Source organism: Rousettus aegyptiacus, unplaced genomic scaffold, assembly GCF_014176215.1.
Source record: "Rousettus aegyptiacus isolate mRouAeg1 unplaced genomic scaffold, mRouAeg1.p scaffold_m13_p_2, whole genome shotgun sequence".
Lineage (NCBI taxonomy): Eukaryota > Metazoa > Chordata > Mammalia > Chiroptera > Pteropodidae > Rousettus > Rousettus aegyptiacus.
Genome location: NW_023416295.1, coordinates 75,487,301 through 75,511,712, shown reverse-complemented (window position 1 = coordinate 75,511,712; position 24,412 = coordinate 75,487,301). Strand labels below are relative to the sequence as shown.

The 24,412-nt window shown below is 32.4% G+C and overlaps 1 protein-coding gene across 3 annotated transcripts in view; it reads right to left on the bottom strand.

The window, feature by feature from the left end:
• Positions 1 to 24,412, bottom strand: part of ZRANB3 (zinc finger RANBP2-type containing 3) — a 191,390-nt gene that overhangs the window by 101,318 nt on the left and 65,660 nt on the right. For 2 of the 3 annotated variants that reach the window (XM_036236527.1, XM_036236528.1), the window contains one exon: positions 20,258 to 20,276. The exons of the other annotated variant lie outside the window; for it this stretch is intronic. In XM_036236527.1, the coding sequence (XP_036092420.1) occupies positions 20,258 to 20,276 (19 nt within the window). The remainder of the gene's footprint in view (positions 1 to 20,257; positions 20,277 to 24,412) is intronic. 3 annotated transcript variants of the gene reach the window in all.

Here is a 24,412-nt window from a genome sequence, read left to right as displayed (position 1 = left end):
CTGAAAGGCCACCTGCAAAAGAATGAAATTAGACTGTTGTCTATCACCATACACCAAAATTTACTCAAAATGGATTAAGGACCTGAATATAAGACCTGAAACAATAAAATGCATAGAAGAAAACATAGGAACTAAACTCAAGGACCTTGGACTTAAACAGGAGTTTATGAATTTGACCCCAAAGGCAAGGGAAGTAAAAGCTAAAATAAATTAATGGGACTACATCAAACTAAAAAGCTTCTGCTCAGCAAAAGAAATCATCAACAAGGTAAAGAGACAACCATCCAAATGGGAAATATATTTGCAAGCAAAGCCTCCAATAAGGACCTAATATCCAAAATATACAATGAACTCGTACAACTCAATAACAACAACAACAAAAAAAGATCCAATCCAAATTGGGCAGAGAATCTGAACAGACACTTCTCCCTAGAGGACATACAAATGTCCAATAAATATCTGAAAAGACGCTCAACATCACTAGCTATTAGGGAAATGCAAATCAAAAACACAATGAGATATGATCTCATATCTGACAGAATAGCTATAATCAATAGGACAGGTAATAACAAATGTTGGAGAGGATGTGGAGAAAAAAGAACCCTCATACACTGCTGGTGGGACTGCAAATTGGTACAGCCACTATGGAAAACAATATGGAGGTTCCTCAAAAAACTAAGAATTGATCTACCATATGATCTAGTAATCCGTCTACTGGGTATTTACCCCAAAAGTTTTAAAACCCATATCCGAAAAGATTTTTGCACACCAATGTTCATAGCAGCATTATTCACAGTGGCCAGGACATGGAAACAACCAAAGTGTCCTATGATAGATGACTGGCTAAAGAAGCTGTGGTACATGTATACAATGGAATATTACTCAGCCATAAGAAGAGATGAAATACTGCCATTTGCAACAACATGGATGGACCTCAAGATAATCATGCTAAGTGAAATAAGCCAGGCAGAAAAAGTTGAAAATCACATGATATTACTTATATGTGAGATATAAACTTAAAAGCAACAAATGAACAGGACAAACAAACAGAGTCATGGACATGGATCATAGACTAGTGGCTATCAGAGGGTAAGGGGTGGGGAAGAAGAGGGGTGGTAGACAGGGTAAAGGGGGTCAAATATGTGGTAACAGAAAGAAATCTAACTACGGGAGTTGAACGCCAGTGTAAATATATATATGCCTTACTGTTAATGTGTACAGCTGAAATTGATTAGATTTAGTTAACCAATGTCACCATAATAAATAAATAAATGAATGAATAAATGAATTGAAAAATGGAAAAAAGGTGATAGAAAAAAATGTGTAAAAATAAAAACTCAAAGTGTATATTTTTATTCATTAAATCAAATTCAGAAAACGTAAAGTAAAATACAAGAGAATTAAATGAAAATTTAAAATTTATATATCATCAAAAGTATAAAACAAATAGAAACAAAAAATTTTGACACAAGTGACTAAGGGCTAATTTCTTCAATTTATGTAAAGCTCATACCAAAAAGGAAAAAAATGACAAACAATTCAATTGAAAAGTGGAGAAAAGAAATGAAAAACCAATTCACAAAGTTCAACAACTATGAAAAAATGCTCAATCTCTCTCATAGATGGACAAATCAAAACTATGAGATACTATTTTTTCGCTTATAGAATAAAATAAACAAAAACTAAAGATGTGATAACAGTGCTGAAGAAGGTTTGGGAGAATAGTTACATGTACCCTACTATAGGAATAAATACTGATTTGACTATTCAGGAAATCCGGTACTTTGAATTTACTCAGAGATATAACTGCACGGTATAGTAAATCAATAAGAAGATCTCAGATAGAGAAATTATAGTATGTTGGAAAAAAATTAGTAAATAGAATCCATATTTAAAATGAAGTAAGAAAACCAGAAGGGAGTGCTCTCATGCCCTACATTGATCTAAAAACATATTAGGATGAAGTTTTTGTGGGTAATAGCCCTCCCAACTTCCTTTTCTCTTCTATAAGAGTTTCCTCTCCTTTGTTTTAGAAGACTTGCACATGGTCCGCCATGGTTCCTTGTTTTGGCTTGCAATTCTTTGTTGTTTCCCAATGAACCCATTTGCTGGAGAAACATCTGGCTAACTTTTTGTAAGGTCAACAATATCCATACAAAAATATCCATACTTTTTATGACCCAAAACCATGTTTTTTAAAAAACATATCTATATGCTGATATGGAAAGATTGATAAATCACTAGCTGCAAATTAATATATTGAAAAGAAAGATAGTATGGCGAATATGATCCAGTTAGTATTGAGAGGGAGAAAGAAAGAGGGGAAAATGAAGAGAGAAGGGAAGAAAGAAAGGAAAGAAGGGAGGGAAAAGAAAGAGAAAATGGAAGGAACTGTTAATAGTGTTACCTTACCATTGGAGGGCTGGTCTGCAGGGATAGGGAGAGAAAAAATATAGACTTAGAGCTTATATTAAGTCTTTCATGTGTACACATTCTCTCTGAATAAATATTACTTACAGGGGGTCAGTAAAGAACAGAGAAATTTCTTTTAAAAATATCCAAGGGACTTCTGAGATACAGCAAATTTCTGAGAATTAAACTGGTGTTTAATGCCAAAATCTGGACATCAACTTGACCTTATAATAAAGTCACGGTCTTCTGATACACTCTGACATGGGAGAGGAAAGTGTGCAGGAGGGGGAGGAGAGAAGGTAGTAAGAGAGGGATGAGGAGAGGGAGAGACATAAATTAAGCACACGCACATATATTTAAGTGTAGAATGAAAAAAGAGCTTTTCAAAAAAAATAATAATACTGGTCAAACCCACATTGGAGGACAAATTAAGAAGCAAAAAATAATGAAGCCTTGGACTGCATGCATGTAAACAAGGTAAGCCTTGTTTACCATGCTTTACCTGATAAATTACCATAGCTGCCCTTGCCTCATCCCTGATCATTCTCTTAGGTTTACCTGAAGATGGTGTTTAAGGTAGTAGTCTGGGCCATCTCAGGGAGTTTACTCATTTTTCCTGAGTGTACATGACGTATACATTATTAATAAACTTGTTTGTTTTTCTCTTATTCATCTATCTTTTGTTAAAGGGAGTCTCGTCTCAGCCAAGAACTCAAAGGGTAGAGTGAAAATTATTTTCCTCCCTTGCATTCATATTTTACCGTAAGGAGTCACAATGAAATAAAAATGAAATACTTAATTATAATGTGAAGTACTCAGATGTATATGTATGATTCATTCAAACAATACCACTGAGGTAAAATGTGAACAAATAAAAGATAATGACAGAATAATAAAGATTAATAATACTCAATAGTTCAGAAGTAAATTTTCCATATATTTTCATACCTCTTAAAATCTGCTTTATAAAATTAAAACCAGGTGAATAAACTGTATTAATAGTCCATTTATTCTCCCTTTCTATATAAAGAATTAGTGCCTTGGCAATTTCTTGAAAATGAGAGCGCAGTACAACACAAAGAACACAATTATTGATGCTGAGGGGAAAAAGAAAGAAAAAAAAGGGAGGGGAGAAGAAAATGGTCCAATCTTTTGGTTATACTCTAGGTTCTTAAGCCCTATTTATGAACCATATATAAATTATAATTTACGAACCATTTGGATACTGGTTAAAAATTCAGACTTCAGAGAATCAACTCTCCAAATACTGATTCAGTAGAACTGGACTTTTAAAATAGGACCTCTAAAGTGATTCTTACGTGGATGGCTCTCAGACTGCATTTGAGAATAACTACTCTCAAGATTAAATCTTGCGGGGGGGACATAGAATGCTTTGGCTAATTTTTGGCCATCTTCTCCTCAGGAGAAAAAAAAAAAGATGTAACTAGAATTAACACTTTCAGGATTTTATTGGTGAACTTCTTATTGATTTCTAGAGAATCTCGTTCCTTAATTGACCTTCAATTACAATTCCAAGGCAGTATAAACACATTGCTTTCTATTTTGCTATGTAGTATATAGAATAACCTTAACAAAAATAGAATTTGGCTTTAACTTCACAATCTATTTAGATGAACCAGCAATTTAATAGAAAAAGACTAATTTCAAAAGTTCAATAAAGGCAATCTAATTGGTACATTGCTGTTATTTCAGGTAATCAATGAAATTGCTATATTTTAGCTACTATGATCAAAATTCAACTGTTTAGCAGTTGGAAGAACAACTTACATCACTAAAATTTCTAGTAATGAACACAGAGAAATCAAATATAATGCATTCTTAAAGAAAGAACAATATAAAATTACCCATGTTGTATAATAGCACTGTAAATATGCTGATCACAAATGTAAACAAAGGAGTCTTTCTGAAGTATATAAAAACAAGGACTAAGAAACAAAGAGCAGTGAACACCTGCAGTTGGTAAACTGATTACTGCCATTAACAATCACAGATCAATTTGGCTAGAGATTTTACAAAAGATAGGATGAATAACTCCCTTGCTTAGCATTGTAAATAATTAGAGTGTGGTGCTTTACATCCTTTTTTATGTGACAAGAACATGATTAATTTGAAGACAACATCAGAATTAAGAAAAAGAATCTCATGGTAAAATCTAGATCCGTATAATAAAATATTTTCTTCAGTTATATAATGACACGTAAAAAAATTGTAGTAAATAAGGCCACCACTTACTTGTAACAAGAAGAATATTACTTCTACTTTCAAAATAAGGGATCAAATGCAAATCAATCAAAAGCAAATTGATTAATAGCTTCGGAGACAAAATTTTTACAAGGTATTATTAGAATGCTTTCAATTGAAAAAATATTTGTATTAATAATCTATCGATTCATGTGTTGACATATAGCAATCACTTTAGAATCATTAGAAAAAAAACTTGAAATTTCAATCCAGTAATTTTTGAAAATGTTAATTAAGAAATGTCAAAGATTTACTATTCGGATTCAGAACTGAGACACTTTTAAAATGGGTGTTATATATATTCCAAAGAACGCAAAAAGAAAGCCTCATAAGAAAAGTTTTTAAAAAGAAAAATAAGAATAAACTGACTTAAATGGTTACATAAAAAGAAAAGGAAACAAGCACGAAGAAACCAAATGCTAATCACATCTACTACCAGTTGCCAAAATGCCACTATTAACTAAAAGAGGAGCCCTAATAAGTTGGGTATATAGTTTTCAAAGGGTTAAAAAATAGAGAATGGCCATCAAAGCCTACGATTAGGCTGGTGTATTATTGCTGAAACTGAAGCAAGAATGTGAATCAAACAAAGATGCAAAATCAATTCGTAATTCTAAGAAAAAGATAATGGAATGTTAACCAAAAATTAGAATTGTTGTTTAAATTTTCTTAGATATGTAAAAGAAAACCACAGGGCTAAAACAGCATTGCTCATGCTAAATGCCCATGACACCAAACCTACATTTAATACCTGATCTAATTTTAGTTTCAACCTCTTCTAGAAACAATCTTAATTAACTGGTCTGGAATAATCTGTCACATGGGTCCTTTCCATCCCCTGTGGAAAGAAGAGGTAATCTACATGATAAAAACCCTTTCCATTCTTTTCCCTCCAAAGAAAAGATGTCCTGGCCCCAAAATGATCCTTCCTTTTCTTTTGTTAATATCTCCCTTGCCCTACACTTCTTCCTTTAAAAACCTTTCATTTTTTACAAGTCCTTGGAACATTTTTCTAGTTTCTAAATTGGATGCTAAGAGATTCATGAGTTACTTAATAAAGCCAATTAGGTCTTCAGATTTACTCGGTTGAATTTTGTTTTTTAACAGGTATATATATATAAAGCAGGACTACTGAGGAATAAGAAAGAGAAAACCATCAATTTTTTTCAAGTACTTATTACTTAAAAATTAATTCTCATGTGTTTAGAGAATATATGCAGATATATACGTGTGCACGTGTGTGCATATGTGTGTATATATATATATAACTTTTTTTTTTTTTTGTCTAAAAAACCACCACTCTATATCAAGTTAGATTTTCCTAGGACCAAACTATATAGTTTTCTTCTCCAAAGTAGAAGTTGTATAGGCTGCTTCTATATTAGACGTAGTTACAGATAATTTCTCCTGTAACACAATGTTATAAGAACTCCAGGGAAGTATTAGAGCAAGGTGAAATATATTTGGTTTCTGACATTTTTATTGGATAGGGATGCCGCTAGTTTTCCCAATATGTTATTAGATAATTTCTGTTATTTTTTTGTCTTCTACTAGAATTAATAATGGCTCCAAATTTCTTAAACGAACCTATGTACATAAAAGGCTCGAAAGTGCATAGCTCATTAATTATTACTTGAGGAATTCAATTTTAACCCATAAAAGAAATAAGATATGTCAAAATTATGATAATGGCATTATACACTAGTAACATTCCTCATTTATTAAATATTGTCCATGTTGAAATTTAAAAAATGACTGGTTTTGTGGAACCAGTTGACTAGAGAAAATGTGATATAGTTCAATTTTAGAAAATTTAATGAAAATGTTAACTATGAAAATCTTTCTAAGAAATAAATTCAAATTGGGTTTAGAATAAAAGCAAATGTTTCTTGCAAAGTATTAATGACTATAACTATAAACAATAAATAAAATTCAATTTATATAAGGAAGATGCATGTGTTAAGATTAATCCTGGGCTTGATCTTATTTTACTGAAATATCAGTAACATTAAAGATAGAGAAAATAGTTCATTAAATTCATAGTTAACACTGTGATAAACTAATATGGTAAAGAAAATAAAAAATATTATGAAAAGGATGGAATAAAAAAGTAATAAATGTTAGGAATTAATGGTAGAATTTAAAAAGATAACCAATTAATGAATTAATAGTATATTATGAAATAAGCTACAATAAGGATTTTTTAAAAAATGTACTCCCGCCCCTCCCTTGGGGCTTACTGGTCTTTTATCTCTTTTATCTTTTCACCTCCCCAAATTCCACAGAGCCACAGCCTTCCTTAGCATGGCCCATCTCCTTTTAAAATATACCTCAGTAAATCTTTTCTAAATCACAAAAAAAAGTACTAAAAAGTGACAAGACTATTTAGCTGATAGTATTTATTTATCATAAATAGCCTCAAGACTGATATTAATAAAAAAATAAAAAGTCATTTCATTTTATGTGGCAACTCAGAACAGGGAAGAAGAAGATCTTAGAGCAGCAAAAATGAAAAACAAGAAGCATATACATAATTTAAAACAGTCTAAGAGATTTAAGAAAAGGGTCTAATTTATTAGTCGATAATCCTGAGTAACTGAAAAAAGGTTAAATTATGCATAGTGCATAATGTTTAAAGCACCAGGAATATGTAGAAAGCATTTAAAAAACTCTTCCTTCAAAATTGTTATGAAAAAAAATTTTTGGATGCTTGGCTATCCTAAAAATTTCGATTCTCTAGAAATACCTCATTTCCTATATGCTTAAATATATAAAATTTCAAACAGGGAAATGTCATCATTGAAAAATAAATTTCTAAATTAAACTTTCTAAATTAACTTTAGAGCTTGAAAGGAGAATGAGATTAGACTTGCAGAAAAATGCTAAAAATTGAATCATTCTACTAAAAATTTTCGGATTACTTATAAGTAAAATTAGATAAAGGTTAAGAAAGATACACAGTTCACATTACTGTAATATACAATAGAGAACTCTAAGAATTTAGAAAAGCAGTTCTTAAACTTTTAAAAAGCAGTGTAAGCCTTTTTCAAAGAACACATTATAAAGAAATCCAACATCTGTAAAGCCAAAAAAGTGAGGCAGCTTTGGCTGAAGTAAAGCAGGGACCTCACAGCCCCAAACCCTCAGTCTAACCTCAGCTCTGAAATACATCTTGCTAACCATGAAAGGTTATGCAGTCAATAAACTCAAGTTTCTTTTTTTTTTTTTTTTTCAGCGCTGGTTTTCTACTTCTTCCTGAAAGCCTTTGCCAAATTTACCTCCTCCACAAATTCTTGTGACTTAAGCTGGAATTAAAGATTCCTTCTACAAAAGTGCCATAGACTTTATATTGTAACCTTCATTTCTAACATTTCTAGTATCCTACCTTTTACACAGAACCACACAGAGACATATGCTCCCCACCTTCCTTTCCTCAATGAAAACTTCTCAGAGGGTGGGTATGTTTCTTAATCTATATTCCTAAGAACTTATCAAATAGAAGACCCTCAATAATATTAATTTGTTGAACATAGGAGTAAAAGATAGATTAATGGCTAAAGGAAAAAATGGTTTTAAAATGTTCTAATGTAAAGAAATAAGACCTGGGCTTATAACAATCCCTAGCTGCTCTCTATGGAAAGTCTGACAACTTTATGTTTATTCAAAATTGTTGTCCAATTCCCAGTGCAGCTGTGGACCCTTTGGAATCTCAAGCCCATTACTAAAAAAGGAAAAACAGATTACAGGGTGATAATTTAATTTTAACCACTCCTCCTGATTTTAAATAATTTCTATTCATTAAGAACAATTCATTTAATAAAACTAGAGAGGCAGGAATGTTTGCAGCATTCTCCTTACAATGTAGTTGGAACTGTTAATGTGTAATAACAGTGATTTAGGGTGATATAATGGCATTAGCACACTGTGCTTTTCACATGGTTATGTGAATAGTAAACATTAATTCCAGGAAGATGCTTTGTGTCTGACTCTATCTGGGTAGGATTTAACTCACCATTCCTGTCCATCTGCTTTCCATTTTGAATTTTGTCCCAAACTATCGAGAGAACATTGTAATAGCCCAGCTGTGCAAAACAGCGGGAGCACTAAACAAAATTACATTAGCCTCCAAAGAAATCAGGGTACACTTCTTTAAAGTTGAAAATGTACTCAGTTGCTTTTGTATGTTGCTAGTGTTTAAGATAAAAAAAATCCAGAATGAAGAATGACTTGAAGAATAGCAAGACAACTCTGTGCTAGGCATTTTAATAAAGTTTTATTTAAAAGATCCCCAAGCCCCAAAACTCACTTAAAAGAATCTTTTCTCCATTACCTTCATATCTAGTATAAATGGAGGTAGATGGTCGTAGTAGGTGTAGACATGATTTAAAGTACTGGTGACTAGTAGACAAGATGTCCCTCCTATTCAGATGAAGAGATTGGTCTTGATGAATTAGCTTAAATGATCTCAAGTCAAGAACAACAAAAAATTAATCAAACAACATAAGTTCTATCTCTTTCTCTTATTCATTCATTCAGAAGGCATTAACTAGAAATCTTTTCTCCTAGACACTGCTATGTAGACATGGCTTGAATTTTAGGAGAACTAACATCCATGGAGAAAACCAGGTAAGTACAGTAGAACGTAAGTCAAACTACAGTAGAAGCTGGAGCACAGAGGAACCAAGAGGAACCAAGGTTGGTAATATAGAGAAAGTAATATTAGAAGGGGATTTTGAATAATGATTTTGTTAGCTGGTCTTAGAGAAAGGATTAAATATAGAAGGGAAGAAATTAATCAGAAAAATAACAGCTTATATAGAGATATCAAAGCATAAAAGTTATGATGTTTAGAAACGGAAGAAAAGGAGAAAGGAAAAGCTGAGATATATTTCTCCTATTCCTTATGTAAGTAATCTCATGAGAAAAATGTTATTATTCCCTACTTTACAAGGAAACTGAGTCTCGATAAGATGAATTAATCTGTCTAATATGACATTATTAATAATATTACCATAAGTAGAGAGATGGAAATGTCACTAAAATTTATACTGGAGAAGAGCAAAAGAAGAGAATGAAAGAAAGAAGTAGTGGCCGGCTTATGAAGTGCTTTATTCCATAGGCACAGGAAGAAATGGAGAGTTTTAGGACTATAACTCTAATGACAGTAAACAGTGGTCGTTTTCATTTGATTCGGCTTTGGCCTTTGGAAAACAAAGGGAACACACCATAATTCATTCTATGAGGCTAGTATTACCCTAACACCAAAAACAGACAAAGATATTACAAGAAAGGAAAACTACAGATCAATACCTCTCATGAACACAGATGCAAATATTCTCAACAAATATTAGTAAATCATACCCAACATTGTATAAGAAGAATTACATGCCATGAACACATAGAATTTATCCTAAGTATGCAAGACTGGTCCAACATTTGAATATGAATAAATGTAATCCACAATATCAACAGACTAAAGAAGAAAACATCATAGATCATACAACTTGATTTAGAAAAAGCATTTGATAAAAATCCAACACCCATTCATGACAAATGCATTCAGAAAATTAGGAACACTGAGGAATTTCCTCAATTTGGTAAAGAGCATCAAAAAACAAAACAAAACAAAACAACCCTACAGTTAACATCATACTTAATGGAGAGAAAGTGTACTCTCCCCAGAAGATAGGGAACAAGTTAAGGGTGTCTTGTCTCACCATTCCTATTTGACATTGTACTAGAAGACCTATATAGTGCAATTACAAGAAAAGGAAATAAAAGATATATAGATTGTAGACATATTATATACAGAAAACCTAAAAGACTCCACCAAAAAACTATTAGAGTTAAAAAAAAATTCAGGAAAGTTGCAGGAAACAAAATCAATATATAAAAATCCATTGTTTCTATACACAAAAAAAAAACTATCAGAAAGAGAAATTAAAAGAACAATCCCATTTATAATTGCATCTAAAACAATAAAATGCCTAGGAATAAATTTAACCAAGGAGGTAAAAACCTATACACTGAAAATATAAAACATTAATGAAAGAAATTAAATATGACTCAAATGAATGAAGATATTATGTACTTATGATTAGAAGAATATTGGTAAAATTCCATATATTCAAAGCAATCTACAGATTCAGTGCAATCCCTATCAAAATTCCAATGGTATTTTTCATAGTAATACAAAAATTCCTAAAATATGTATGGAACCACAAAAGACCCTGAATAGCCGAAGCAATCTTGAGAAAGAAGAACAAAAGTAGAGGCATCATGCTCCCTGATTTCAAACTATATTACGAAGTTATAGTAATCAGTATGGCACCAACATAAAAACAGATACATTGGTCAACAGAATAGAATAGAAAGCCCAGAAACAAACACACACATGGAGGTCAATTAATTTATGACAAAGGAGCCAACAATGTACAATAGGGAAATGACAGTCCTTTGAGAAATGATGCTGGGAAAACTGGACAGCCATATGCAAAAGAATGAAACTAGACCACTATCTTATATCATACATAAAAATTAACTCAAAATGGTTTAAAGACTTGAATGTAAGACCTGAAACCATAAAACTAGAAACATAGGCAGTAAGCTCCTTGGTGATGGTTTTTCGGATGTGACACCAAAAGCAAAGGCAACAAGAGCAAAAATAAACAAGTGGGCTTATAGCAAACTAAAAATCTTCTACACAGCAAAGAAAACCATCAACAAAATGAAAAGCCAACCTATCGAATGGGAGAAAATATTTGCAAATCATATATCTGATAAGGGGGTTAATAGCCAAATTATATAAAAAACTCATATGACTAAATAGCAACAAACAAACAAAAACAAAACAATCTGATTAAAAAATAGGCCATGGAACTAAATACACATTTTTCCAAAAAAGACATACAGATGAAAAGATGCTCAATATCACTAATTGCCAGGGAAATGGAAATCAAAATCACAGTAAGATATCACTGCACACTTGTGAGAATGGCTATCATCAACAAGCCAAAAAATAACAAATGTTGGCGAGGATGTGGAGAAAAGGGAACCCTGTGCAACTGTAAACTGGTATAGCCTCTATGGTAAACAGTATGGGATTTTGTAGAAAATTAAAAATAGAATTACCAAATGATCCAGCAATGCCACTTCTGGGTATTCATCCAAAGAAAACAAAAACACTAACTCAAAGAGATATATGCACCCTTGTGTTCATTGCAGCCTTATTCACAATAGTCAAGATACAGAAACAACCTAAGTGTCCATCAATAAATGAATAAAGAAAATATGGCACAATGCAATATTATTTAGTCATAAAAAAGGATGTAATTTTGCCATTTGTGACAACATGGATGGAACTTGAGGGCAGTATGCTAAGTGAAATAAGTGAGATAGAGAAAATACATGGGGAATGAAATTATAAAATCAAAACAGAGTTGAGAGATACAGAGAACATACTGTGGTTGCCAGAGGTGAGAGTTGCAGGTAAGCGAAATGGGTGAAATGAGTCAAAAGGTACAAACTTCCAGTTATAAAATAAATAACTTAAAAATATGTAATGTACAGTATGGTGGGTACAGTTAATAATACTGGACTGCATATTTGCAAGTTGTTAAGAGAATAAATCTTAAAAGTTCTCATCACATGAAAATTTAGTAACTGTATGGTGATGTATATTAAATAACTTAATGTGATGATTGTTCTACAATATATACAAATATCTAATCATTTGTATACCTGAAACTAATATAATGCTATATGTCAATTAAACCTCAGTAAAGAAAAAGAAAAAAGAAAATTACCGATGAAAAAAATTAGACATTCTAAATAAATGGAGAGATATTTTGTACATGAACCAAAATCACATTGTTAAGTTTCTTCTCAACTTGATCTATAGCTCTACAGAGCCTTCCCAATTTGATCTATAAATTCAATGTAATCCCAGTCAAAATCCCAGCAGTCTTTTGTACAGATTGAGAAGATGATTCTAAAAATTGTATGGGAAGGCTAAGAACCTAGAATAGTCAACACAGTAGTGAAAAAAAGAATAAAGTTGGATGACTCTACCCAATTTCAAGAATGACTATAAGGTTATAGTAATCAAGAAAGGATGATACTGGTGAAAAAAATAGACACGGATCACTGGAACAGAAGAGAATCCCCAGAAATAGATCCATACAAACAGTAAACTGATCATTAAAAAAGAAGGAAATGTAACTCAGTAGAGAAAGAATAGTCTTTTCAACAAATGGTACTGGAATAACTGAACATCCATTAAAAAAAAAAAGAATCTAGACACAAATTTTATACCTTTTACAAATATTAACCCAAAAGGGATCACAGATGTAAGTGTATATAAAACCCCTAGAAGATAACATAGGAAAAAATCTAGGTGACCTTGGGTTTGACAAGGAGATACAAGACCAAAAGTACAATCAATGAAAGAAAAAATGATAACTTGGACTTTGTTAAAATTAACAACTTCTGCTCTGTGCACTTTTAAGAGATGAAAAGACAAACCACAGACCAGAAGAAAGTATTTGTAAAACACATCTGATAAAGCATTTGTAACTAAATACAAAAAGAACTCTTAAAACTAAACAAAAAGAAACAATTCAATTAAAAAATGGGCAAAAAAACTAAACAGAGACCTCACCAAAGAAGATATACAGGTGGCAAATAAAAACATGAAAGGATACTCAAGATCCTATGTCATTAGAGAAAACTGCAAACTAAAAAAATAAGATATCAGTAGAATTGTTAAAATTTTTTCACAGTGATTTTTTTTTTTAGCTGACAATACCAATTGCTGGTGAGGTTGCAGGGCAAGAGGAACTCTCATTCATTTCTACTGGAAATGAAAAATAGTACAGCCACTTCGGAATACACTCTGACAGTTTTAGACAAAAGTGAGCATAGTCTTACCGTATATTATGAGTTGAATCGTTTCCCTGCCCAGAAGGTACACTGAAGTCCTAAACCAGGTACTTCAAAAAGTGAACTTATTTGGATGTAGGGTTGTTGTAGATGTAATTAGTTAAGATGATGTCATTTTAGAGTAAGATGAGCCCTTAATCCAATCTGACTGATGTTTTTATAAGAGGAGAAGGAACACACACACACAGGGAGAATGCCCCATGACGAATGAGGCAGGGATTGAAGTGAGGCAGCTACAAGTCCAGAAACACAAAGGATTGCCAGTCATCACTAAAACTAGCTTTTCTCTTAGAGTCCCCAGAAAGAATCAAACCTCCTTACACCTCAATTTCAGATTTCTAGTCTCTAGAATTGTGAAAGAATAAGTTTCTGTTGTTTTAAGCCACCGAGTTTATGGTACTTTTCTTATGTAAGTCCAGGAAACTAATATAACATACTGTCCAGTAACTGTACTTCTAGATCTATTCGACTAATCATATCCACACAAAAACCTACATGTGAATGTTTACGGAAGTTTTATTCATAATTGTGAAAAACTGGAAGCAATTAGGATGTCCTTTCATCTTGGTGAATGGAAAACAAAGTACATCCATACAATGGAATATTATTCGGTGATAAAAAAAAAAAGAGCTATCGAACCACAAAAAAAGACATGAATGAATTTACATGCATATAGCTAAATGAAAAAAAAGTCAGTCTGAAAAAGTATGTTTCCAATTAAACGGCATTCGGAAAAATGAAAAATGATAGATTCATTAAACTGTCTGTGGTTGTCAGGAGTTTTGGCCTGGCGGGAATTAAAAGTAAGTGAAGCACAGTAAAATTATCCTGTATTATACCGTAATAGTGAACTGAGGCATTAATCATTTGTGTATATCTGTAGAACTTTACAGTATAAAGATTAAATTTTAACATATATAAATATTTAAGAAATAATTTAAGTGGTCAGGGGATCTTGTAATGGAGTATACAGTATGATAAAAGAATTTAAATGTATTATAAATGTATGAAACAACCTCGCCGAAGGGAGTAGAGGAATAAGGTGCTGACCTACACAATTTTGGAATTGAGTGGAATCTGTAAGAATAAAGGCAAAAGGTACTGTACATAAGCATTGTACCCTAGTTGATAATTTTCTTCCCCACAGGGGTACAGGTTAATAATACTGAAACCATCATACATGTATACTGAAACTGAACAAGTATATCAATCTATGGCAGATGGTAGAAACCAAAATTCTCACTTTTAGGGTGGGATGTTACAGATAAGCAAGGGGGAGGGATGAGAATAATCCATGTTATAATTGATTAGAGTTGGCGACATCAGTATGAACTCATGTTCAGCTTAATTACAGATACGGATGGTTATATATATAAATATTTTTAAATATTTTTAAATATTTTTAAATATGTTCTATACAGACACATTTATCTCCTTGTTTTGTCAGCTGAGAAGAGCTAGAAGAAATGACACTCCAGTAAAAATGAGCATACTTAGCACTTATATCCTAGTTCTAATATCATTTTTTCAATAAAAAGAACAAGATTTCTTATAGAAATGATTGATTCTAGGACTGATGCAGGGAATACAAGATGAGCCTGGAGCATCTTGTGGTTCCAGAAAGTTAAGAAAATGCTAAAAATCAAACAAACAAAAATCTCTCCAAACCCTAAACCCTCATCAAAACAACCCACAATAAAGAGACACAAGAGTGAATTTAAAGAGCTCCCAATGGCCAAAACTGAAACAATTTGAGCAAAAAAAAATATATTAAATAAGGAAATAAATAGATAGACAGACAGACAGTAGTATTGGATAATAACCCAAGATATACAATGAATATCCAAGAGTCCATACTGACATAAATACATAATAAATTAATGAATAAATTCCAAATAATTTATGTATTTATTCCACCTTTAGGAAGTTTAGTGTAATTCCCCAATTCCATAAGTATGGGCTGCAAATAGTGTCACTTTCTTTAAAAAAATATAGTATGTACAAAATAAAATGCTTAAAATAAAAAAAAATACAGCATGACAAACAATTCATCAAGCCAGGTGACCAAGGTTAACATATACAGTCATAAGTCATTGATAGTATGTACACTTGATGTGACATGATGAAAACAGAACTTTATCACTGTGATCTTCCTCCCCAAAACGCATTACCCTAGTCTGATCACGAGGAAACATCAGACAAATCCTAGTGGAGGGATATTCTATAAAATACTGAACCACTAATTCTCAAAACTGGAAAGATCTTCAAAAACAAGAAAAGTTTGAGAAACTGTCACAACAAAGAGAAGCCTAAACAAATATGATTACTAACTGTAATGCATCTTAGATGAAATGTTGAAACAGAAAAAAGGCAGGAAAAAAGTAATGAAATCTACATAAAGTATGATCTTTAGTTAACAATAATATATGAATATCGTTTCTTTAATTGAGACACATATACCATACTAATCTAAGACATTAATAATAGGAGACAGAATATGGAGTATATGAGAAAACTACATGATCCTTTCAATAATTGTATAAATCTAAAACCATTGCAAATTAAAATTTAAGCTGGATTGCTTTTGGCCAAATATCAGCTCCTAGCATGTTCTAGTTATGTATTCTTGGGCAATTTATTTAATTTAACCTCTTTGTGCCTCAGCTTTCTCATCTGTAAAATGAGAAGAAGAAGAATAATACCCCAGAAAACTGTTGTGGGGAAGAGATAAATTAAAACCTGGTACATATGTGTTAATTAACTATTCATTCAGTTCATTCCTTCAACAAAAATGTGCCAACAACAAAGAAGAGTTATGAATTTGAAATAGTAAGAGCTCAAAGGAGGAAGTGTTAAATTTAACTTGGTCCTGGTAAAGGAAAACTAGTATTTATAGAAGCAAATGGAATAAAAATTTCCATCTCAGCTTATTTTGTCTAACCAGGGCAGGCTTATATAAAAAGAAAACTAAAATTCTTCATGTCTAAGTTAATTTCTTAGTCCTCACACCTATAAATGAATGTTGGTAAAGCCTGTATCACAATATTAATTTTAAGATCTTTTGCGCAGAAATAACCTTCCAAAGCGGTCCTTCAGTGTTTATTACAGGCACCTATATACTTTTGCCTGCAGAGAAATTGACAAGGTTTTTCAAATATGACTTCAGCCTGCAGAAAAACTTCCACCAGCACTGCACAAGTCCCACATCCTCTCCCTTCCAAATTCCTCTGCGAGCGCAACACTTTAACCCAAAGAAAAGCATCCATAATGATGACTTTAGGACCTCTGTTCTAATACCTATTAATATGTCACAAAAAATAGCCACAAAATAGACCAAGCTAAGTAGCAGGTCTCTGACAAAAGGTTTCCTTTTATTTTAAAATAGGAAGAAAAGCAATATTTTATTTGATATACCATTCTCTCCACCCCCTTAATGTTTTTTCAAGTAACAGGAAAGAAACTTAAGAAAACTCTGTGTGTGTGGGGGGGGGGGGGTGAGGGGAGCTAAAACAGAGTACTAACAAAAAATATTACATAAAAGAAAGCAGGAATTTTCTGAGTTTGATAATATATACTATAGACAAAATAGAATCTATGTACTGACAAAATTTTGTCCATTATGACACAATGTTATTCATGTAAATCCAAGATGTTAATCTCATTTCCTTAAGTAAAAACCAACATTGCAAGTTTTTCAAAACACTAAGTTTCTACAAAGAATAATAGCCTTTACATACTTGAAAAATATGGTAGCAAGTGTGTAGGTTTAATATTTTTCCTCATGTATATACTGGTTTGTGTTAATGTGAAATTATTTCTTGCATTTAAAATCATTTTATGAATAAACATTAGCAGCAACACAGCAAGGACACAGTGGTTCAAGAGCAATTAAGATAATAGTGCTACAGCTTGACTACAAACTGTGGTCTGAATTCCATTATTTATGGAATACGAATTCACAAGAGTTTCTACACATTCAATACGTAGTTCTTGAAATAAAATTTAATTGCATTAAACCAAGAGGGGGAAAAGAAAGTAATTAAAATGGCTTCAGCTAGGTTTGCAAAGTCAATTTTACTAAAAGTTGAAGCTTTGTTGGCTACCTGAAGTATAGTTTTATAATTGAAATACACAATATTCACACAATTAGATAATTAAACAGAACTAAAATCATCATTCCAATGAAAAGCTAATGATTATTTTATATACAGTAGATAGATTATATAATTTCACAAAGATTAAATACATTAGAAATATATAAGAGTGGGAAAATACTAGCAGAAGGGGGAGTAATAACTGTTAGGAAAGTCATTTGTTTCTAAAGCTTGGGAGGAAAGATCACAGCAGACAGCGAAATTATGCAATACTCTAAGTGGGTATTCAAGTGTCTAAAAAAGGAGGTTCAATAACAGAGCTGTAAAGTTGCTCTCCTAAGGCTTTTTAGCTATTTGATGAGTCAAACGGTCATCATATAAAACTATATTTTTTAATTTAAAAATCAAAAGGTGTTTGACCTCCAAATTATAAACTGCATTTCCTTTTCTGACTTCACTACCATTTTGTGATAAGAGCAAGAGAAGAACAGTATTAGAAAATAGAATGAAGGTCAAACCAGAGTTCATATAATTTACATATATACAAGTTATTTCCAATTCAACACTTTTAATTTATTAACTTTCATCCATATTAACTTGGTAAAGATTCCATAAAAATGACATTTTAACTCTACCACTAACAGAGGATATCAGTGGTTATGCGCTATTTATTTCTATAGACTGTTTTTTGTACTCATTTGTAAATTGAGGATTTTTTCCTTAATTAACCTTTGCTATAATAAGTCCTGCAAAGTCCACTGGTGTAAAAGAATGAGAGTCTTTAACATGCTGGTGAAAAGAGAGAAGTAATTATGATGGACACAAAAGTAGAGAATTGTTTTAAAGTATTGAGGAAATAGTAAACAGTTCTTTTAAATTTGTTAAATTGAAAAATAAGAATGGCTTTAAAAGAAGATCATAAATCATTCAATATGTGACAAGTGTTACGTAATTGTAAATAATAGGAGGTGAGGAAAATTGCTGATATAATGAAAAACTCTTGCTAGCTAAGGATTCATCATGAACTCTCCATAATCCTTAGTCTAATGTTAATTGAGGAGAACATAGGAGTGTGTTGGAGAATAGGGGAGTTAAAGTGTTGATCAAATGTTGGTTTCAATCCATGAACAATTCCATAGATTTAAAGCTTATTCAAATCTCTAAGACATCAAAATGAAGAACATGGTAGCAATGACATGCCATAGCTGCAGAGACTTTCCCCATGAATTTCTTGTGAAGATTAAGATGGTGTTACCTTTTACAAGGTATTTTCTGTGAACATAAAATGGGTGTGCTTAAAATAATTATTCACACATCCATACATATATCACATATATATTTTATAGACATATAAAATAGCTATGCATAGCTTGAGATTTTGAACAATGAATTTACATTCCTATTTGTTGTAAACATATTCAGGGAGTAAAGTGTGCCTTTCAGTCATTTTGGACTCTCAAATTTATTAATTTATTTAGAGCCTTGTGGAATTCATTCTGTTCCAAAACAGAAAAATCTATTGTTTCTCAAATATCTAGGTCCTGTCTCTTCAATTACACTGTTGAAGTCTTTCACAGGCAATGACTGTTTCTAACATCTAGTCTAAACAAATGCCTATAGTGTGAAGAGTTCAAACTAAAAACGTAGGTAATTATAAATCAGTATGAACCAAAGAACCCTATATAACTTTTGCACAGCATTCATATTCATATTATACTTATTCACTTTTTCCTAAAGAAGAGACTACAGAGATAAATTATTGATGAGTCTGTTGTATAACTAAAACTAAAAGACAGTTAACTGGCAGAATCTTTTACGGTTCCACTTACATTTTTTTAAAATCTAGTATCCATTTTATTCATTTCTAATACATTTTTAAGTGGAGATGTTTTGCTGTTATATCCTTTAAAGGTGTCATTAAAACAGCAGCACATTTCTGAAACTGACATTAATTTAGAACTTTACTGATTTACATTATTCTGAGAATATATGTAAAGAGTATGACAGTTTATATAACAAGAATTTCCATTTCAGTGAGAAAACATGAATATGTATACAAGTACGTGCCACTTAAATGTATCAAATTATTTAGTGATAAAATACCATTTTAACATCGTTTTATATTCTTATGAAACAATAAACAATCTTTGGAGTGAAATCTTAAAAGTTTAGCTTTTAAGCAAGCATTATTATGATAAATAGAAAAAGTTCAGTTTCATTTGGGGCCGAACTTCAAAGCACATTCATGCTTCATAGGCCAACAATATAAAATTTTAGATTACTAATATTAATAATAACATGTTCCAAGTGCATGCCTTGCATGCACACACACACATGCACACACATGCACACACACACACCCACACACACACTCGTTCTCATTCTTATTCTTTCCACACCCCTCCCACCTTACTCTCTTCTCCCTTTTTCCTTCTTTCTATATAAAGAAATATAGTCATATGGAAAGACATAGAGTACATGGCAAATACAGACACTAAAAATTGGCCGAGGAAGTTAATAAAAGACAAAAAACTTATGAAAACACTTACTTCATCAGCTATCATGCACCTGAAAAACAAACAAAACCAAAACCAAATTAATTTCTTAATTATCAAAGCCAACCATTTTAAAAGTTCTGTTAAGCAGCTGCCACAAAATAGTTTACAATGGTAAAGTACTAAACTAAAGAGAGGTGTTTGTAAGTGTGCACGAGAACTTGGGCCAGTGCTGATTTTTATAAGGCTCTCCAGCTGCCAAGGGCATCTCGCTATGTGGGAGTGTTAGAGCTTCAGACATGCTGTTCCCCACTGCCTACCCATGAAGATAGTTACAATGACCCTTCAAAACTGTGAGCAAAATGGCAAGTGACTGTGCCAGTGACTTTCCTCCTTACCATTAAACCTTAATGTTGGTTTTCCCTAGAGATTATAAGAATGCTGCATTAAAGTGCAAGAAAATAAATGTCAACCGGATATCAGTATGTTAAACATATAATTATATATGCTATACTAGATATGTTAAGCCTATTTTCAAGATGAATTTTTGTTTCTCCTATCATTTTGCTAAATTTTCTCTTTCTTATTAGCTTATAGAAGTAAACTCTATCCATTGAAAATTGAAGTTAGAGGACATGAACTGAGGTCCTAAGGAGAAAAAAAGCAAAGAGCAAAAAGTTATAACGGGTATGTATAGTCAGAATCTCGAGGGGTCCCTTAGAGAAAGTGAGTACATGATAACGAGAAAAAAACAAATCTCTTAACTGAGGGGATTTCCAAGAAATCTAAGAAAATACTGAACTGCTATAAAATTTGAAAAGAATCAAGTCCCTATTTCTACTTCTCTTTTCCTTTTCCCCCCGATGGTCTTGAAATTATATAATTTTACAAGATTTCTTTTAACATAAAACAAATTAAGAATTTGGTAATAAATATATTATCAAGGAATAAGTTTATAGGTAAAACAGAATTTCATTCTTAGAAAGAAAATGATGTCAGGTTACCTAATAAGTATTTTTATGAAAAAATAAAATGACAAATAATTTAACTGAAATTTAAAACATATGCAAAAGTAAAAAATTTATTACTTTTGCAAATAAGCCTAAAAAGTAGAAATAAAAAAGCAATACTTTGAAAAACATCATTTATTTTCATAAAAATTCATGTGTATGTCTTTTTCATTTTAAAATACCATCCACATTTCATAAATATGTCACTTGAAGTGTACATTATTTATTGAGTGTCTACTATGTACCGAGCATAGTTCTAAGTGTTGGGGTTAAAGCAGTGAATCAAAGTCTTTCTCTCATAGAAGGTGACTGGAAGAAGACAATAAACAAGCATATGATTCAAGTGGTGATAAGAGCTATTAAAAAAACTAAAACAGGGAAAGGCATCATAGGGAATGTAGGGGAAGATCTATTTTATTGAGTTATCAGAAACAGTCTTTATGATAAGGCAATTTGAATAGATTTGAGCAAGACCCATAAATTGAATGAGAAAGGGAATTATGAGAAAATCTGAAACAGTTGCAGTCTCAACAAAGTGATGAGTAAGTGTAAGGGCCCTGAGGTAAGGCAATAAGTTCAGTTTAGACATGTAACCTTTGTGATATCTATTAGGTATCCAAGTTGAACTGTTAAGACACATGAGTCAAGGGGATGGTTGGGACTGGAGAGATAATAAGTTCAAGAGTCAACAAGATGTAAATGGCATTGGAATGAGTGAAGATACAAGGTATTCTGAAACATTACAACTTGACTATGGCTTGTTCTCTTCTATGTGCAATTCCAAGTTGCTTGACTTTTGAGAATTAAGCAGCTGCTGAAACCTGCAGGCTGCTAGACAGTGCTTACAGCTCTACTAGAGAACATCAGAGCCAACTGATAAGCAGCTAAATTGCCCTGTGAGTGGCTAACCAACTGAACAGCAAGATCAGGACCATGGGCAGAAACTGGGAGCTGTGGATCACTGGAATAGATTGGCTTTCGGGTATCCGAGACTCCAAGGGTAAGACTGCCTTTGAGCCTTCTCAATATGGTATATTTTCCTAAGACAGTATTTTCCTACTTTGGAAACTAGGAGAGTTCAGGTAGATTAGAGAGCATTAGGCTTCCTTCAGGTATCTCTAAAGGGCTGACGGTCCTTAAACTTTAAGTACTATTCCCATTCTAACTTCTGGGATTCCTGCTATTCAGGATAGTTCAAGTACCAGATCTGATTTCCAATGAGACATCATAGAAAAAATAAGTGACTGTGTGAGAGGCCCCAACATTTGAAAGAGCAAAATAAAAGTGAATAATCAGAACACATCTTGTGAAAGAGAAGGGCTAGAAAAGGAAAATACCTACACAAAAATTGTTTGAGCATAAAAGTAAATTCTAGTACCACACCCCAGACACACACACCCAGACACACACACACACACACACACTCTCTCTCTCTCTCTCTCTCTCTCGAGCTCAAAGTCATGACTTTCAAACTAAAAAGAATAGGTAAATTTTTTGAAAATAAGATGATCAATATTGACACCTAATAAGTAGACTGGAAATTTAAGTGCAAGGATTATCTCAAAGCACAGTGCAGAAATTTAATAAAAATATTGAAAGAAAAGAAAAAAACTTGAAGGGTAGATCTTGAAAATTAGTAGGTGAAATATAGATATTCAAAAGGAGAAAAGATACCACATGAAGGAGAGGCAACAATTAAGTAAATAAAAGAAAGAAAATTTCTCTGGGCTGAAGAAACACTTCTGGTGGATAAATGGAAAGCGTAACCAAGTTTCAGCCTGGATTAAACAGAAAAGTCAAATCTGTACTTGCGTCTTTATAAAATTCATTAATCTTAACAATAAAAAGAAAACCTTATTAAGTGTTTAGACAGAAAGAACAATACCCATAAAGGGAAGAAACACAGCAGGCATTGGACTTACCATCAAACAGTAGAAACTAAAAAACAGTGGAAGAGAATCTAGAACACTTGAAAGGGAAGTGGAACTCAGGAAACTTACATCCAGCCAAGAAAGGAGGGAGAAAGGTATTTCAGGCTAACCAAGATGTCCAAGATTATATGACCCAAACCATGTGAGAAAAAATACTTAAAATAACCAAGCAATAAACAAACCTTAACACAGGCTGATGATACGACAAGATATAAAGGAAATCTGGTAAAACAAACAAACAAACAAACAAAAAACGATGCTTAATATGCATGAATTTAATGGATGATGCATATTCTAAATGTGAACTCTAAAAGCAGAAGGGGCTCGTTCTGAACTCTGACGGTGCAAAACTGAAGGGCAGTAACAAGAAAAGGGGTGCTAAAAGTATAGCAGTCCCTCCTTACTTGTAGGGGTTCTAAGACCCCCAGGGATGCCTCTAACCTCAGATAGCACCAAACCTTACCTGTTTTTCTTCTATACAAACATATCTATGATAAAGTCCAATTTATAAATTAAGACAGTAAGATATTAACAACAATAACTAATAAAATAGAACAATTATAACAATATCATGTAATAAAAGTTATGTGAAACTAATTTTTAGATTTTTCACTCCAAACCTATTCCTGAAATTTACATAATCATCCCTTGCAGTAAATGGCTTGGTGTCACTGGTTTCAAGGTATCTCTTCCTCAAATCCTCCTATAGGCTCAATGTTTTCTAGCACAACACATTGCTGTTAGTAGGACCACATTTTCTGTTCATGTCTTCCACCCACTAATTTAATGCCTTTTTCATCATAAGAAAGCACTTATCGCACACTGTGGCCATAATTTCTGCAATTTAAGATACAACTGCAACACTTTTTCTTCACAATTTCATAGATGACTCATTCTTTCCATAGATCTTGGCAACCTCAGCACAGGACTATTTTTTCCTTTCTAAGTCCAGAACTTTCACCTTTTCACTTAAAGAAAGCACTTTATAAAGGCTTCTCTTTGGTATATCCAAATTGCCAACATCACTACTCTTGTGCTTTGAGACCATTATTAAGTAAAATAAGGGTTACTTGAACATAAGCACTGTTTATGGCAACTGTTGATTGAGATAGTTACTAAGTGACTAGCTGATAGGCAGCATCTACACCTTCTGGACAAGGGATGAATCGCATCCCGTGTAGGATGGAACGGAATAACGTGAGATTTTATCATGTTACTCAGAACAGTGCTCAATTTAAAGTTTAGAATTGTTTCTTCCTGGAATTTTC